Genomic DNA, 18,479 nt, shown 5'->3' with positions numbered 1-18,479 from the left:
ACCAAGTATTCAACTGAACAGAATTTTGTATTTATTATCCTTGATTTATTGTGACAGACTAGTTGGAGTGAATTTTTTCAAGTTCTTTATACTTGTTCCAATAAAATGGATATAATTTCTTTCAAAATAAACAGGCAAAAGATTTGCCTTTTGTATTGTGTCCTCTGAAGAAAGAAACATTCAAAGATCCATTGTAAAGAATCCCATTCACAGTGGATCTGTTTTCATTTACAGTCCTATTTACATGGATTAAGTGTATGCTCTCAATTATGTCAGATATCTAGATGTTTTAGCTTTTGCTTATTTCATTTTTTGTCTTACTGAAATGGTTTGTATCTGTGGTAGCATAGGATCTTATATCACCATTTTTTGTTTACTTTGTAAGAAGCTGGAGTATTTTTAGCAAAAGTATCATTATGTCAATACTCAAGTAGGAAAAAAATTAGGTACTGGAGGGAATTTTAACTGTGTAGAATCACAGTTGTGTACCACCGTGTACTAAATTGTGTATAATTGTGTCAATTTTTCATTTTTGAAATACTTTTGGGTTTTTTATATTTCTCAAAATAATTTTGAGGATGATAAATATATGTGGGAGAGAGTGGATTAGTCCATCTTTGCTGATAGAATATCATTCCTAATAAGCTTTTGATTCTTTGTAAAAGATTTCTTTTGCAGCATCACAGTCTGGTAATATGGGCTCCCATTGGTATATTAAACCAGTTTCACCTCTAATACATGATACCAATGACAACTATTACTTAACAGAAACCTTAGTCCTCCTAAAAATGTGACAGTAATAAAAATGTCTGAATTCCTAAATCATATTTTTTCAGTATGGTAAGGAAATGTCTAAATTTTGTTTTTAAAGAATAAAAAAAAAAAAAAATTGAAAGCACAATAAAGTATTACTTTTTAGCCTTTTAAGAAAAAGCTTAATGCAGATGTTAGACATTTTGTTTGACTCAGTATTTTTCATACAAAGTTTTTCTACTAACCGACTCTTTCACAATGAAAGGTTACCCAGTATGTTGGCTCTACTTAAAGTCTCAGTGCATTGAAAAAATGAGTGGTTAAAAAAAAAGAAAAAAGGGAAGGGAATGGTTATTGAAACAAACAGAGGAAGTTATAAATCTTTAAATCCTATACAGGACAGATTGAAACAATATAAGCTCTCCAAGTTTTCTTAAATGGTGTACCTAAAAACTCTCTGTGGGCAAGTAGGAAATCTGTTTTCAATATCTTCTACTTCTAAGCAAAAAATATAATTTATGCTAAAGAAAGGGTTTTTTTGTGTGAGTTTTCAACCAAAAATTAATGCAAATATCTCATCAGAAAATACTGTTTGAAAGCCAGGAGGTTTTGTTGCAGACACCATTCAGGACACTGCCTTGCACATTATAAGAACAGCAAAGAAGAGAAGAATAGATCATACCCAGCTCTAAATCAGAGTGAAAACTGAAAGCATAGTGCAGATGCTTTCCAACACCTCAGAAAGAATTAGCCCTGATGCCCAAATGCAAGAGTCTTTGACAGCCAAATGTTTTATTTTCACTGTAGCAGATTGCTATGAATCCCTACTCAGTGACAGTCATAACAGGATTGTACCAATTGCATCTGCATTTAGCAGGAGTTTTTTGTAGTAAATAACCTGTGGAGGTATTTTATAACATAAATTATCTTGTAGTCTTTTGATACTGTGGTGATTTCTTCTGCAATACAATATTTTGGGTTGCACAGCTATACTTTAAAGGTGTGGATTCTAATCAATGGCAGAAAAGAACCAATATTAAGTGAAATCAACCACAGAGCAAAAAAGTTATCTGCACAGGAATGCAGGGTATCAGAAGAGCCTTCAAGAAGAGACTCTGCTGAAGCCAACAGCACGGGGTCTGTACAATGGAGTTCCCTATCATAGAAAATTTTTTCTACTACCAAAAACAATGCATCAACTATGCAAATGGAAAGTTCAGTTTCTTAATTAGTAATAGCTGGAAACATCTGAAGAAAACAATACCCATAGTTTAAAGTCTGTCATCTTGGAAAATGTGTATAGGCAGTATAAAGAATATAAATTAAATTTTTTAACTGCTATTTATCATTTTCTTGGACCATTGAGGTTTTTGGTGCTAGATAGGTTTGCACTTAGGAAAAGTGTTGAATACCATTAGACAGCAAGAGCTTCCCAGTAGGTTACTGTAATGTAGTGTATCAAACACAATCTGTTCAGAATTTAGATCTAGTAAACTACTAAGGTTTTTAACATTTCTTCAGAATCTGAAGTTTCCTGAGGTTTTGCATTTACATTGATATATTACTTATACCCTCAGTGCAATAACACACATGAATGCCCATCTCTGGCAACTCAGGCAACTGACCATTAGGGAAACAGAGAAAGAGTGCTTCTGGTAGGGGTAATAGAGGCAGTGCAGAGCCTACTGGAAACCCTGCCAATTTACAAAGCTCCCAGAAGAAACCTCTTAAGGACCTCTTGCACCAAGAAGAAAGGATGACCTGATATATTTTACGTCTTGTGTTCTGATAGTGTGTATACCATCTCATAAAACAGGAAAGCTTTAACTCAGGGTTTTTTGTGTTTTTAAGAGTTTGCAGTCAAAGGACTTGGTGCTTTGTGCACTTACTGCACCTAAAACTTCTGTTAAAAAAAAAAAAAAAAAAAGGCAAAACAGACACTTTTAGCTATTTTAGCAATAAACATTCATAGTGTTGAGTCCTATGTTAAATGCAAACCAGCATGATCAGAGTCTCCTATAGACATCGATTTCTTACCTATAAAATAGAAGCAAACCATTGAAGTTTTAGACCACTGCTATTTCTAAAATTGCATTTGAGTCCTGACGCTGTCATTAAGAGCTCATGCAAAAGGAATATTATCATATTTCTATATAAATGTTTAACACTGTGCTATACCAGAAAAGTGATGATAGTAAACAATATCACAAGGTCTGCTGGACTGGTATAACAGTTTATTGTGTTTTGCTTTTCTAGTCACTGTCTGAGACACTGCAGAAGTAACAGTACCTGATAGTGATAATAATCACTGCACAATGCATATTACTACTATTGATCTGTTCTGCATAGTTATCCCTTTTCCAATGAGTTCGATGTTCTTTTCACACACATTTCATCAAGGATCAAATTATGAAGCAAGGAAAGACTCCTATTATAGTCCATTACATAGGTAATCATTGCTGCAACATATTATCTGTGGTTTCCTCACAATGAGGTTTCTGTGTTACTGAATTTTACACAGAAGAATTATGAAGTAGCTGAGACCTGGGTGGTCTACTTCGTAATCTTGGAATTACTTTGCTTCACATTTAGTAGTTCAAGTGCCAAACATGTGCAGAATTGTGTGTTTGTAGTGTTTGTGCATAGACTATATGACAGTAATGAAGGTGATTTTCTGTTACTTCAGAAATGGTAACCATGCCACCTTTTCTCTTCCTAACTTCTGTGTGCAGTGTGGTTATTGGAAGTGTTAGCAATAGGCATAGCAAAAATCACTATCTGTCTTAAACCCATGACAGTAATGTAAGCTGGATTTGATTTTTTTTCCATGAAGGAAATTGTGAGACATTTTGGGATATTCTGATCATAAATTTGTGGACTTTGTTTTTACAATAATAAAGGAGCAAAGAGCCCTTAAGTCAGGAAGAGTGCAATTTCCTAGGCCTTTCCTTCAGCCTTTTAAAATTTAAGATGTAGAATTCAAGAATGTGTATGTAGGTAAATGTTGTGCTTCCATCTTCCATGGTCAGCTACATCTAGTAATGAAAATGTGGAGAAGTAGAAACCTTTCTGACATCGCAATCTATACAAACTTTGATTTTCTAAGCAATCTCTTGCAATGGTGAAATAAGTAATGACTTCTTATTGTAAAGTACTTTCCCTCTAGGAGTTATGGTAGGAAAAATATTTCTTTTTTACTGCCTATGGCCTATAATTGGCAAGCTTTTCACTGCCTTCATTGCCATGAATATCTGCTTCAACTGTAGAAAAATATCAAATCATTTAAGGGAGATTTGCTGTCATAAACCAAAAATTTGAACAGTAAATCTCATTAGAGGAGGTAAAAATGTGTAGAGAGAAGTGTAAAATAAATAAATATGCCTTTGAAAAGGACTGGTTAATATGGTGGATAAACTTATATATAACTGATGCCATTTATTGTTAAGTGTGTAATATGTGTCCAAATGGCTTTGCAGGTGAGAGTGTATATATATTTACAATTGCAAAATACCTTTCGGAAGTGATATTTTCTTCCTCTGACTTCAAGGAATACAATCTAGAAAAACGTCAAGAAGAGACTAATACTTTTTTTTTTTTTTTTTTCCCAATAAGTGATCATTTCCATTTCTGCTTTCTTGCTTGTTTGTATTGCCTTCTTTTCAAGATTAACTCTGATTTTTCTGTAACAGGCACATAGTTGTCTGTGGTCACATAACACTTGAAAGTGTGTCCAACTTCCTGAAGGACTTCCTGCACAAGGATAGGGATGATGTCAACGTAGAAATCGTCTTTCTGCATAAGTGAGTAATCTTTCAAGATTAGTCCTATCATCAGTTACTAAAACTTATTGAATTAAGACTGATCTTATGGGAAGACAGAAAATCTTTCAAGCTCCAACTAACCATAAAATTAATCTTTTCAATTACTGTTATTAACAATATGTTTTGAAAAATAGTTGTTTTCTGCATTTTTGATGACCCATAGCTAAGTATATGTGTTTCAAACAGATAGGCTTCAGACCCAGTTGTGTCATCTGTGAGGTAGATAGCTAAACAAATAGTTCAAGTGGGAGTGGAGTTATGAAATAAAATATATTGGAATGCTAATTAATATATGAGAGAATTCTTTTTAGTGGTAAATATTTATGGAGAAACTACCTAAATTACTAACATAAGTAAAACTAAAGAAAACCACTCTATGCCATATGAACTTATGCTAGTACATTTGCACCTTGGATTTGTCTAGAAAAAATGTTTATTTCTTATTATAAAGTATTTATAAAAAGAAAAACGTTGGTGTGGATTTAATTTTAATATAAATGAGATACATTACAGATATGTTGAAGATAGAAATTAAATTCTTATCACAGTGATAATTAATACTGCTCTTTTACCCATATATACCTGCCTACACACACATAGTCTCTTATCTTTTTCTGATGTGGAATTTGGAAAGGTGTCTGAAGATGGTTATTGCTTCTTGCAGGCTCTACATTATGTGTAATACAATACCAAATAGGAATACTTAGGGGAGAAGTTACTAGAAAAAGCCATGTGATAGGAGACAGTATGAAAAGGTCTTTTCTACTCTGGAATGGCATCTGTTTAGAAGTGTTGCTAGCTCTGAATGAGTAATATTTTTGCATTCAGAGCACGTTCAGCACTTTTTGTCAAAGAAAATTATTACAAAGTTAAGGAATCATATGTGATGATTTAAGAATGGAAACTGAAAAGCAAGAGTCAGCAGCACTTACACAATTTTATCATCTAGTCTTTTCAAATTGAACTAGAGATGATATCCTCACATAACCACATCGTTTGTTTGCACCTTCTCTCTCTGTAATAACAAGAACTGTGAGGGGAATTGAAGATCCTGATTTCCACAGTGAAAATATGTGTTGATAAGAATCAGGAAACTGCACATTTACATGAAAGGAGTTTAGCGCCTTGCTACTTGTTTGTGCCTGCTCTCTTCTGTACCTTCACAGACAAATACTTGCATGTATCTGTTTTATTTTCTTATTAAATTTAGCATTTGGCATGGCAAAGATCTCATGCACTTACTGTGAAGCTATTAAATCCCTTCTGTTTTAATGAGTGGCATCAGAACAGATATTTATGAGGTTGGTGCCACATTATGTAATTGACTGTGATCCATTTAATTTTTCTTTTGTTTCTGGCAAAATGAAATGAGGCAGAAGGTCACAGTATCATTATGCTTGTTTTATTTGCAGCTCATACAGGCCACAGGATTCCTATAGAGCTTCTTTATCTAGTTTTTAGTGATTTTTGGGTTGAGCTCTTTTATTCAGTGCAGTCTACCATTTTGAGAATGGTAAGGACATGCAGAGAATGATTGTGTTACTAGATAAATTCTGGGCAGAATGCTGTGAGAGGATATTTTCAAATGTTTGCACCCATACTTCTGGATTCGTATGTGTAAGAAATTGACAAACAATGAACGAAGCACAATGAAGTGAGCCAGAAGCACTGTGGACAGAAATAAGGAAGTGAAAGCAATACAGTGTTTATCTTCTAAGTATTGCACACACTTAAAAGTGTGAAGTTTTCACATCACAGAAAAAGCATCAGCAGAAGTAATAAATGTGTGGGTTTGTAAATGAAGGAAATGGGGGGCATTTATGGAAGCTGATTTCTCATTTGCTCTTGTGTTTTCTTTCCTCTTCCCAATGCAGTATCTCCCCTAACCTTGAGCTGGAAGCTCTTTTTAAACGACACTTCACTCAGGTGGAATTTTATCAGGGTTCAGTCCTTAATCCCCATGACCTGGCAAGAGTGAAGGTAACAGCTCTGTTGTTTTGTTCTCCTGCTAAGTGACTTTTTTGAAGTTATTCTTTGTGTTATTTGGAAAAAAAAAACAAAACCAAAACCAACCAAACAGTAAAACCCTTCTTCATTTAACCCCAAAAGATTGGTTTTCCATCTCTATTAGCTTGACTAATAAATTATGTAAACTAATAAATTATATAAACCTTGTAAACGTTTTTTCACCTATATCTTTAGATCTTCAAAACTACAGTAACAGTGACTTAAGACACAGTCTACCATTCCATTAAACTCTTTATGCATGTTTTCATTGAGGTTTCAAGAGTCTATTTTACATTATTATTTGATACAGCAGAACATTGCCTTACTGCTTAAAATACTATTGTCTTAACTGATCAGAACAATTAAAAATATTTTTCACCTGCTGAACCTTTTTATATTGTCTGGAATACTGGAAGAAAAATACATTGTAAGATTTTTTGAGAATTAAGCTGAAATTAGATAGTTTTATCGTCTAGATACATCAACTTTTTTGTTTCTATTTTTTTAACCCCCAGTGGAATGTAAACTGGCTACTTAAACCAAAAGTATTTTAGCACAGTGTTGTTAATCCTTTCTGGAGTTCTAATTATGTCTTTTGTCCATTTTGGCTGCAGAAACTGCTTAACCTTTTGTAGCTCAGTGCACACAATTTCAGTTCATCAGAACATGTTCTAATTACGACCATAAAATTGTGTGTTCGTATTTTGTGTTCTGTATTCCACCCTTATTTGTGTTGATAGTTGGTTGTATACACTGAAAAATACTTTCTTCATATGCTTTGAGTTCTCGAAAGCTAAAGTTTTTCTGAATCTAGAGCTCTTCTGAACAGATCAATTGTCTTCCTCTTACTTTCTAAATCTTGTACTCAGATTCTAAATCATCAGTTCAGCCTCATCTTCCTGTCTATAATTGGAAGGTACTTAAATTCCCAAAAAAAAGCTGCAGGACTTCTGGGAACCCTATAGTGATGTAACAGGAACTTCATATGGATTGAGGGATCCAAATTCCAATAATACAGAAGATTAATGTCAACACCTTCATGGCTCAGCTGATGCAAAGTAAGAGTTGACAATTGAACTACTAACCTGCTCTGATCATCATAATCAAGTTTCAAGAAATTGCTATGTGTGTATGAGAGCAGTTATAATCACTCACATTAACTCACGTTAGCCTAGTAATGTTTTTGGTTAGCATTATTAAGAGCTGACACTCACAATCAGAATGGCAGTGCTGGATTCCCTGATACTTTATGATGAAAGAAGAGCTGGAAAGAGTCATTGCTATATATGTTTGCTTTGTCTTTGGTGTCTCAGATAGAGTCAGCAGATGCGTGCCTAATCCTTGCCAATAAATACTGCGCTGACCCAGATGCTGAAGATGCCTCCAATATTATGAGGTAAACTCTGGAGTTTTTAATAGCTTTTTGGTTCTTTACTCAGATTAGATAATTTTCTGATCTGTTGCACTTAAAGAACATTGTAGGATTTTTTCTTTTTGGACATATTAAAAGTGTCACAAAAGTTCAGAGGTGAGAATAACCTCAATTCCTACCTAAATGTTTTATTTAGCTGCTTTATTGTGTGTCAGAAGAGACATTTGGAGCACAAGCTTTGGTACTCTTAGTAATTTTGCAGAGCCTAAGGTTGAGTATTCATAGTTGAATGGAGAGAGGAAGGGGAATGCAGTTATGTTGTTGCAGTAATATGTTACGAGAGTGCCTGTACTGCATGGGCTGCTGTTAATGATGAGACAAAAGGATATTTCATCACTTCACACCTTGTTTCTCCCTGGTGTATCTGCACCCACAAACAATGTGCTGCTCAGGGCATAGCAAAGTATACAGTAGAGTGGTCTTCTATCTTCATCCTGCTTTTTTTACACTGAAGACCAATCATTGCTTATTTTGATTGACAAGCCTTTTACCACAATAGGGACCACTAGATCTCCTCCTACTTCCCTCCTTGAAGTCTCTGAAGGAAGGAGATGAAACAGTCAGTCAGTAGATGGCAGCTAGAGTTACAACAAACCTATACCATTCCATGTTTTATGTTTTGTTCATCCAACTCTTTTTTTAATGAGACAGATTCATTAGAAGTTCTCTATCATTGGATTGACCAGTGTTATGAACAGATGTGATTGGCTTGTCAGATGTTTGCATGCTGTGTATTGAAGGAAGGGTAGAAATGAAAAAGTAGTTATAAAATTGCTCCTCTGGAAAACTTCCACTGTGTTCAAGAGATGTGACTGTCTGAGGAAGATGCAGGGCTTAAATATGGCTAATTTCATTTTACAGGCTTGGTGTGACTTGCAGTGCAAGAAACTTTATTTTGACATTGATTGCATAAATATATTAAAAATACTCATGTTGGAGATTAGTGAATTCTTAATAGATTTAATACATTTAATGTAATAAAATGCAAAAGTGTAATTTGAGAGTGGAATTCTCTTGTGTTTTCTCACAATATAATTCAAAAAACTGAATGTTTAATTAAACAAGTCAACAAGAAAGGGAAAATTAGAAGGAAGACTTGTTAAAGTAATGCAATTTTTTTATGTTTCCCATCCTAGCTTTGATATGCTTCAAAGCATAAGCCAGATCAGCAGTTTGCAAGATACTTTCTACAAAACACTGATGTAAACACTTATAGCATCCAGTCTTTTGAGACTGATAGTTCCTTAATAAGTCCGATTTTTTTTTTAATAATTCTATCTTCTTTCTCTACCTTTAGTTTGTAAATACAAAACTGTTTTAAACCTGTTCATCTCTTTAGTTTTTTTCAATGCTTTTTTGTAGCATTTCTCAAACAATTTTTTTCCATCCACTTAAAATCTATACACAGTTGAGTATATCTTATGCTTGTGAAGTAATTAAAAATGCAGAGAAGCTGCAGATTATGAAAGCAGCCCCATATTTTATAAATTCAGTGTTCAGATATCAATTTTGATGTTGAGCTTTGGAATAGTGCATAAAAATTAAGATGAATTTGCATGTGTAAAATCATTATTTGAGATATTTACATATGATGAATGTCTAGCAACTATAAGTAAATAATATGTGATGGGGAAGAAGGGGATTTTTTCAGACACGTATAAGTGGAAAACTTGATCAATTATGTTGATGCAAAGACATAAAGAACTGAATGAAGAACACAAGAACTGAATAATTCCAAGTGTGTTATTTTCCTGGGAGAATAAATGGAGTATATGAACAAATTTGCTAAAACAAGTGTCTTTTTCTGCAAACTCCATAAAAGCAAAACATTCAACTGAATATTTCCTGAAGTTTGTTTTTCTCTATTATCAACCACTAGTTATTAAGTCAATTTGACTAGGTTGTAAATATTGCATAGTTCTGACTTCAATCAATATATTTTACAGCCAGATGGATGTAAAACGATTTTAATTGTGGGACTTGAAAACACAGTGAAGTAGAATTATTTGGATGTATTATCTAAATATCCTATCAGTTAAAAGGTGCTTTATTAGTTTTTTCCTCTTCTTTTTAGAGTTATTTCTATAAAGAATTATCATCCGAAGATAAGAATTATCACTCAGATGTTGCAGTATCACAATAAGGTAATGTGATGACCAACAATATTTCTCTTCAGTTTTTTGCTACGTTGCATTCACTCCTACATAATTTTTCTAATTTCACTAAAGTAAGCATTTTTCTTTCCAAAGTAAAACATCCTAATAAGCCTTGTCATGTAATCTAGTACAAAGTAATTCAGTTTTATTTATATATGCACGTGAATTTATTAAAATCTTGACATTTATTAGTTCCCTAGGATCTAATTCTCAAAGCTAAAGTGTCCATAGTTGCTATTGATTCCAGATTAACTTTTAACCGTCTAACTTCTGTAGGTTTTGCATAGTTTATTATGCTAGAATTACTCAGGTTGGATTGGTGGCCTCTAGGCAATTCATCTGAAATCAGTTCTTTGTTCATAAAAAAACCCAAAACAAAACAAAAAACCAAGTAGTTATTATTGTCTTATGGGAGATTATTGTGATTTTTTTATTATGACATGACAATGTAGACCTGAAATTGCCAAACAGCAGGCACAAAATAAATAGTATTACATTCATATGCATTACAATAATATACATTCATATAAAACATAGTTCAGTTGTGGAACTTGCTGCTATAAATACTGTGGAGTTCAAAATTATAAATCCACTTTTGAAAGTAATTTGGAAAATTTTTTGATGCAAATTTGTGGCCTTTAAACGCAGTGAAGTCAATTTTTCAATCCTGAGATGAGGAAGTCCGTAAACAGCTGTCCATCTGGGTTAGGAAGAATATATCAGAGAACAGACTACTCATATGTGACCTGCTTCTTTTATTATTTCTAAAAAAATCAACCACTGCCCAGTGTTTGAGAAGAAGTTTGACTGGGTAGACCTTTATTCAGTGAAATACAGAATAAATCTCATAGTAAGGAGGTTTACTAATAACTCCTTACAACTGTAACCTTTAGCTATACCAAGAGTGATTACTGTTGCTTGTTATGTCCTCTTCCTGTATGTTATGGAAGAAGCCTGGTTTTTTATAGATTAAAAGCAAGGTATTTCTCTGCTTTAAACAGGTTCAGAAGGAGAGATCTTTTAAATACTGAAGTTTTTGTTTGATATTCCAGTGAATGTGTCTTCAAGAATAGCTTGTATCAAAGTGCTGAACTGTGGTATTAACTTAGGAAGGGAAACAAGAATGAATGCCTTGGTGTTTCCTTATGTCTATGCAAATGTAGAAGGTACATGTAAAAGAAAATCCAACAGAGTTACACCAATAACTGAACAATATTTATACCTCTATAACTGAGCAGTGTCAATATTGGATGTGTGTCTTGATCTTCTATTTTCTTCATTCTATCCTTATAAGAATCAATCAGAAAAAAATTTGGATTTTCTCTGTCAAGTGCTATACTCCAGGGTGGAAGAAATTAAATAGAAAAGACAGAAGATGTTATATGTCTTTTTAAATGACAATGTCCAATAAAGGTTGCAGCTTTACATGTGTTCTAATCTAAGTTATATTAGTGTCCTGTATACTATGTGTGTTCCTTATCAGTCAGACTGTAGCTCAAAGTGCTGTGAAAGGAATACACAGAAGGGAAGGAAAACTTTACAATATTATGTTTCTTCAGGTGTGAGGATGGGCCTGACAGAGTGTCAAAGCCAGCATATGTATCTTGAGAAATGTAAGATTTTGTCTGAAATATGTAAGAGCGGAACACTTCTTTGCACAGAATTAAACTCTGAAATACTTGAAGGGCTTCTGCCTACTCAGAAAACATTAATCTATTAACAGAGAAAGTCATTCACTGCTATCTTCTTCAATATCATACTTGTATTTCAGGAAGTATTTCTGGTTACTCACCTGGGGGATATTTTGTTTGTTTTCCAGGCCCATCTGCTAAATATCCCAAGTTGGAACTGGAAAGAAGGGGATGATGCAATCTGTCTTGCTGAGCTCAAACTGGGTTTCATAGCCCAGAGCTGCCTGGCACCAGGCCTTTCAACAATGTTAGCCAACCTCTTTTCTATGAGGTCATTCATAAAGGTAATGTCTTGTCTCATTAGAATATATTAGTCTGCAATTCAGGTTGTCAGAGAGTTGAGTAGAGAATATGACTCACTCAAATGTGAAGCAGATAGGAAGACATCAACAGATTTTGTAAGAGTGAAAAAAACCAGCACACACTTCCCATAAAAAAGTTTTCTGCTGCAAATTAGGCAATAAACCAGATTCTGTCAAGTTATGTTTCTATTTTTATTCGGCAAGCGTCTGGCCTTACAATGATTTTCCACAGCAGCATCCATTACTAGAGAGATATTTCTGGTGCTTGGTGTTTTTGCTTGATTTTGGACAAACCATATGTTTATCTATGAGAAAAGTCACTGCTGCTAAAACAAAAATATGATTTATGTAAGTTCCATGTAGCAGCAAAGTGCCCAGAAAAAGGAACTTGTCATTTTGGTCTTTTACATCAAGTGACTGGAGAACTTCTGACTGTGAGTAAATAAAATACGTTAGAACCAAAGCCTGAACCTCCCATAACATCATTCATATATTTGCTTCTCCTCAGTCTTAATTCAAGTTATTTTAATACTGATTTTAAATTTGTAGTTAGAAAATGGAGAGGTTCACAAAATGATAAAGTGTACAAATGTTTGACTATGAGAGAACTGTGCTAGAGAAGCACATATTTATGGCCTGAATTTGCAGCGAAAACATTTAAACAAGTCAAAAACTGGAAAAGTAAACGTACTATGTTTCCAGGAAATATATCTAACCACTTCTGCCATTATCTTATCCACCTTAAATCCTATGTTTTCTTATTTTATAAGATATTCTTATAAGAATTGCAGTACAATAATAGTTTAGACTGTCTCACTGATGAACAGTTTTAAGATGCAGGCTCAGCTTTGCAATGTATTGCTCAGATTAAATTTCTATATACACAGAATAAACATAAAAATAACAATACATTAGACTGGGAGAAAGCTATCAATGTCAGTTTTACTCTTGTATCTATGATTATATACAGTTATAAACAGAGCAGTGTGCAAGACATACCTTAACTTGTGTGACTTCAAATGTCATCTTCAGATGGGAGGTGGCACTGGAAGAAAAAAAATACCATAAGATAGTGCTTTGAGATGGCAATACCCTGTTAGCACTGGTTAAAAATATGTCTCTTAACCAAGAATGAATTTTCTAGCAAATAAAATGCACATCATGACTTTCAAAGATCTCTGACTATAAATTTAAAAGCGAACTTAAAATCTGAAACCAAATAACATATAAGAACTGAGATATATTTCTGAGAATTCAACCTTATTGGTGATGACAAAAAATGTGTTTATTTAGCTGAAGTTATGTTCTTTTTCATGTCTGTCTCACGCTGAAAACTTGAAAAGAAAACCTTACTGAGTGGTGACTGTGAATCAGAAGTGTATTGTAGCAAAGCAGCTACATTGATTCAAATTGCTAAAGAGGACTATACTGAAGAGAAATATTCCCATTCCCTAAAAGAACTTTCACCCCTTTTCATTAAGAACATTGAAAGTATTGTCAGGCCTTTATAAAATCCTTGGGCAAATACTATTGGTGGAGTTTCCCACAAGTCAGGAGATTGCCAGGAAAATGTACTGAAACTTCTTTATTTTTTAATGAAAGCTTGAAATGTGTGTTTGTTCTGCCTCCTTCATAACGTGATTAGAAAGTGATTTAATGTGCAATAAATGTTTGGTCAGTCAAACACAAATGAATGTGATTGATGGTGACACTGCACACATTTAACTCATTATGTGTTACTTTACAGCAAAAGGATTTGTGTAAACAGTCTGCTCAGTATTAAAAATAAAACAAACTAAGAAACCTCAAAATATTATATTTGTTCCTAATATTTTCCTTTTGGTTTTAGCTGTGTAATCTCATATGGAACCTTTTATGTTCTTTTTGGCACCAAACTGAACAAAAAGGAAATCAGCTCAAAAAGATTAACATTCTGTAAACACTTAAAGAAAGACAGATAGATTGCATAACAAATTATATGTTAAGGACAAAACCCCCTAAACTTTACACCTTTAAAACCATATTTCAGTAGTCCAACTTTCTTATAGCACATACTCTTATTGTTGTATTAATAAAGGGATAGAGACTATTTTTTAACTTGAAAAGTCTCAGGAAAAGATGGAAATACTATACTGTACTGCAATTTCTGTATTGTTTGGACTAGCAAATGTGTACCAGAAGTCTACCCACATGAAAAACATTGCAAAAAGCAGGTAAATGGAAAAATAGGCAGAGGTGGTTAAATTTTGTCCCTCTATAAAATCATACAAACCAATATGAGTTAGTATTGTTGTGTAAATTAATAAAATGTGGTATGTGGCACTTGAGTCCACAAGCCAAATTAGTTTTGTCTTTACTCTATTGGTAAGACAGTCAATACACTTCGTTCCAGATCTGAAAAATTATCTGGAGCTGTCTCTGTTATCCTCTAAGCTATTTTGAGACCAGGAATGCTCTGTGGGCTCTTCTGGCAGCTTTTGCACACCCTGTGCAATGCCTCTTTTACATTCCTTTCTAGTCCAGACTGAAAGAGAGACATAATAAAGCTGCACAGATTTACATCAGTTGGGTGTTTACTTAAACTGATGGAACACATCAACTTGTTTGCTATTTATTATTGGCCACTTAGGCAGCCTTATTGTGTGAAACTAGGGTATGCACAGTGAATTCCTACAAATGTAGGAGAGTCTTAGGTTTAGGAGGAAATGCAGCTTCTTGATTTGTTGTGATGTTCTTCAGGAAACTGCAGAATAAACTGATTACATGATCCTCCTCACAGGATTTAGACCAAATATTAATGTAGCCTCCTACCAGGGCCATTAATTCTCTAAAAGATCTTCATGAATGTAACATTTTTAATCACTGAGTCTAGGAATTAACACCTGTTGTGATTTAAAGTATCAGTCCTTGTGATGACAGTATATTTGCCTTGGGCTGAATTCTACCATGGAGTGCATTTTCAGTCAGTCATTTGAACAGATTGACACCAATCTATCTTTTGTGTCATGGCTGGATAGAATCCTGTCCAGGTTTTTAAATTTAAAAGTATTAGAAGTAGAACCTGTGTGCCTTTCAGTTCAAACCCATCAAGGCCAGCACCTAAAAAAGAATTAGATGTCATAATATTTCAAGAATACTCTCTTTGCCTTTACTCACTACAAGATTCTACATTATTATGAATAATGAAAAAAATGCATAAACCTTTTATTTGAAATCATAGAGTTAATCTTAATTAGCATAGTTACTGTATAAAACATACTCCTTTTATACCAATTTTAAAAAACATTCTTGCATTCAGAAAACTGTGGGAATAATTGACTGAGATTGTAGTTTTCATAGTACTAAGGATATTGGTTAGCATTGATTTAAGCAGACAATGGAATTGAGTAAAGAGGTAGTTGACAACTTATAATACTTGAGGAAATTCAATTGTAAGACAATCTAAGAAGCTTCACTCTTATCTAGGACTGTAAGAACTGCTTTCAGCCAATTATTTATCTGTCAGATTTAGATATCCATATCTAAAGACATAATAAAACTAGACATTCACTCAAGCAATTTGTGCAACTGAAAGGGCATTATAAGTGAACATGAGGAAATGTTTAAACTACATTGCTTTCAATACCTTTTCAACTACCAATCAAGAATATTCAAGGGTGTTCAGACAAGGGGTAATGGCTTTAAATCAACAGAGTGCAGGATTAGGTTAGATATTAGGATTAAATTCTTTACTGTGAGAGGGGTGAGGCACTGGAACAAGTTGCCTAGAGAAGTTGTGGTTGCCCCATACCTGGAAGTGTTCAAGGCCAGTTGGATGGGGTTCTGAGCAACCTGGTCTAGTGGAAAGTGTCCCTGTCCACGACAGGAGGGTTGGAACTAGATGGTCTTTAGGTCCCTTCCAACCTAAACCATTCTGATTTTGTGTGTACTTTTTATTCTCATCTATGTTGTTAGAAAAATACATTAAACATCAGGAAGCCCTGGAAGCATTCTCAAAGGCTTTGTACTGTTTTATGCTCTTTTTGTGATGGTGATGAGATGATCTTATTCAATGCTAGGGAGCAGACTTTTCATCTGCTTTCATTGTGCTGTAAAGGAATTTTCATTGTGTCACTTTCTTAGTATTTATAAGGACACTCCAGCATCCTTTCCCTTACAAAATGCAGTAAAAGATCCCAGGTCACACTGCAACTTTAGCATTTGTTCTCTGTCTTGATAGTGATGCTTAGATCTTGACAGAAGAGATTATATGGCATTATCAGGTTCACATATACTCAATCTCTTTCATGTAACTGTTTATATCGTCATTATGCTGAAAAGCGAATGCTATGAACAAGATAGATCATGTGGAGCTCTCAGTAATTACACTGCCATGGTGTAGGGCTGGGTGTATTAAGGGTTTTAGTTTTCTCCTGCAATACTAAAGGTAGTGCTTGCAAGGTGAACATCATTTTTTCAGATCTCTGTTACCAGGTCTGATTAGGAATTGATTGCATTTTGTAAATATATTTGCTGATAACAGTACTGTATCTATATATAGCCAGAGAGAAGAGGAGTATTGTAACTTAAAAAAAAGATACAGATGAAAATTACACTTCTTCTCTTGGGATGCACTATCTAATTTTTCAGCTATTCTTCATATAGGCTATTGAATCAGTGGGTCATTTGTTTTATGACTATCCAGGAGACAGAATTGCACTGTAATGTAGTCAGGGAAAGATAATCATGTACTTACAGTACTAGAGAGGAATTTGGAAGACATAGTTACAAGTAGTTCTGGTGGTGTGGCAGGTCCAACAGTTACCTAAACTCTCTTTACCTTTTTTCCAAGTTGTGGTATGTGTATGTTGATGTAAGTTGTAAATATTTGTTAGTATTTGTTAAAATGTCCTCTAGGGTTTACAAGGTTTCTAAAGTAAGAAATGTCTACTTACTGTTCACACCAACACAGCATCCTGTGATAACATTTTGTAACAATTTAACATTGAAATCAGAGGACAATGCCATCTACTTAGTCTAAATAATTTATAATGCTGTCACCTGTATAAGATAGTGAATGAATCCTTGTTGCTGCATCAACTGCCAGTTGTGCTGCCTTGTTATCTTTCTAGAATGTTACTTTTACTCATGTTGCTGCAGTATCAACTTGAACTATTTTAGTTATTTAACTTCAGGGATAAAAATAACAGAATGATCTACCAAGCCTACTCCTTAGGATCATGTAGGAGAAGGTCTCTCATAAAGGCTGATGCTCATTTTCTGTAAGGAAAGGCATATAAAAGAGCCTTTTGTCATTGCTTGGGAATATGCTTGAAGTCAAAAAACATTTGACGAGTAAACAAAGTCCAATTATTTTTTTTTTTTAAAAGGGAGGGGTTTAGAATTACCCTTGATCAATTATTGTATCTTCATTCAACAGTTACACTTTATAGAAGATCTATAGAGGCCTGTGTTTGAGGCTAAATGAAAATGGAAATACCATGCCAGAAAAGAAGAAATGATAGCAAATAATATGGTTGGGGGTTTTTGTTGGCTATTTTTCCCCACTGAAGTGGTTCACTGCTGTTTTATTTGTGCTCCTCATGTCTGTTGCTGCTCTTGTGTTGTTCCTCACTTCAGTGTTTTATTCTATTCTAAATATTTTTTGGCATTAAATTTTGCTTTAATTGCTCTGCCAGCAAAGACACATGTCCTCATTCCAAATCAATATTTGATGGCTTAATTATTCACAAATTCTTAATGCCAAGTCAGTATTTTTTAATAAACAATAAATTGTCTGAGGATGGCATACTCCATCCCTGGAAGTTTTCATGACCAGGTTGGATGATCTAGTGAAGGTGTTCCTGCCCATGGCAGGGGGTTTGGAACTAGTTCATCTTTAAAGGTCCTTTCCAGCCCAAGTAATTATGTGATTCTATGATCAGAATTCCTGATTTCTCAAACTGACAGCTGTCCACAGAAATAATGATAAGCAGTAGGTAAAGCTTGGTGTCACAATGATCTCAGAAATAAAATAGCATATTTGGCTTCCTGGAACCCACAATACTTAATAGATATAGATTTGTGCTTTCTGCTGGAATGTGTTTGTTCAGCCAACAGGCAAAGCTTTACCACAAAATACTTTTTACTGAAATGAAATCTCTTCGTGTCCACTCTGTTAATTCATTCTGTACAAAGGTAGAAAGTACAAGTATTCAAACACTGCTGTCAGGACCTGAAAGAGGGTAGACTAGTAATTATTTGAAGTGACAAAATTGTCTTAATAATAGTTGTAAAATTGAAACTAATTTAACCTTTTCTCTGTTTTGCAAGTTAAA

The 18,479-nt window shown here is 34.1% G+C and overlaps 1 protein-coding gene across 27 annotated transcripts in view; it reads left to right on the top strand.

Annotated features, from left to right (window-relative positions):
* Positions 1-18,479, top strand: part of KCNMA1 (potassium calcium-activated channel subfamily M alpha 1) — a 469,151-nt gene that overhangs the window by 316,960 nt on the left and 133,712 nt on the right. For all 27 annotated transcript variants that reach the window (XM_050305299.1, XM_050305298.1, XM_050305292.1 and 24 more), the window contains 5 exons: positions 4,443-4,553; positions 6,449-6,554; positions 7,895-7,977; positions 10,088-10,157; positions 11,989-12,144. In XM_050305299.1, coding sequence (XP_050161256.1) covers positions 4,443-4,553; positions 6,449-6,554; positions 7,895-7,977; positions 10,088-10,157; positions 11,989-12,144 — 526 coding nt within the window. The remainder of the gene's footprint in view (positions 1-4,442; positions 4,554-6,448; positions 6,555-7,894; positions 7,978-10,087; positions 10,158-11,988; positions 12,145-18,479) is intronic.

This window comes from Myiozetetes cayanensis, unplaced genomic scaffold (assembly GCF_022539395.1).
Source record: "Myiozetetes cayanensis isolate MyiCay16 unplaced genomic scaffold, myiCay2020 scf10, whole genome shotgun sequence".
Taxonomy (NCBI): domain Eukaryota; kingdom Metazoa; phylum Chordata; class Aves; order Passeriformes; family Tyrannidae; genus Myiozetetes; species Myiozetetes cayanensis.
This window is presented reverse-complemented; position numbering and strand designations above follow the sequence as displayed.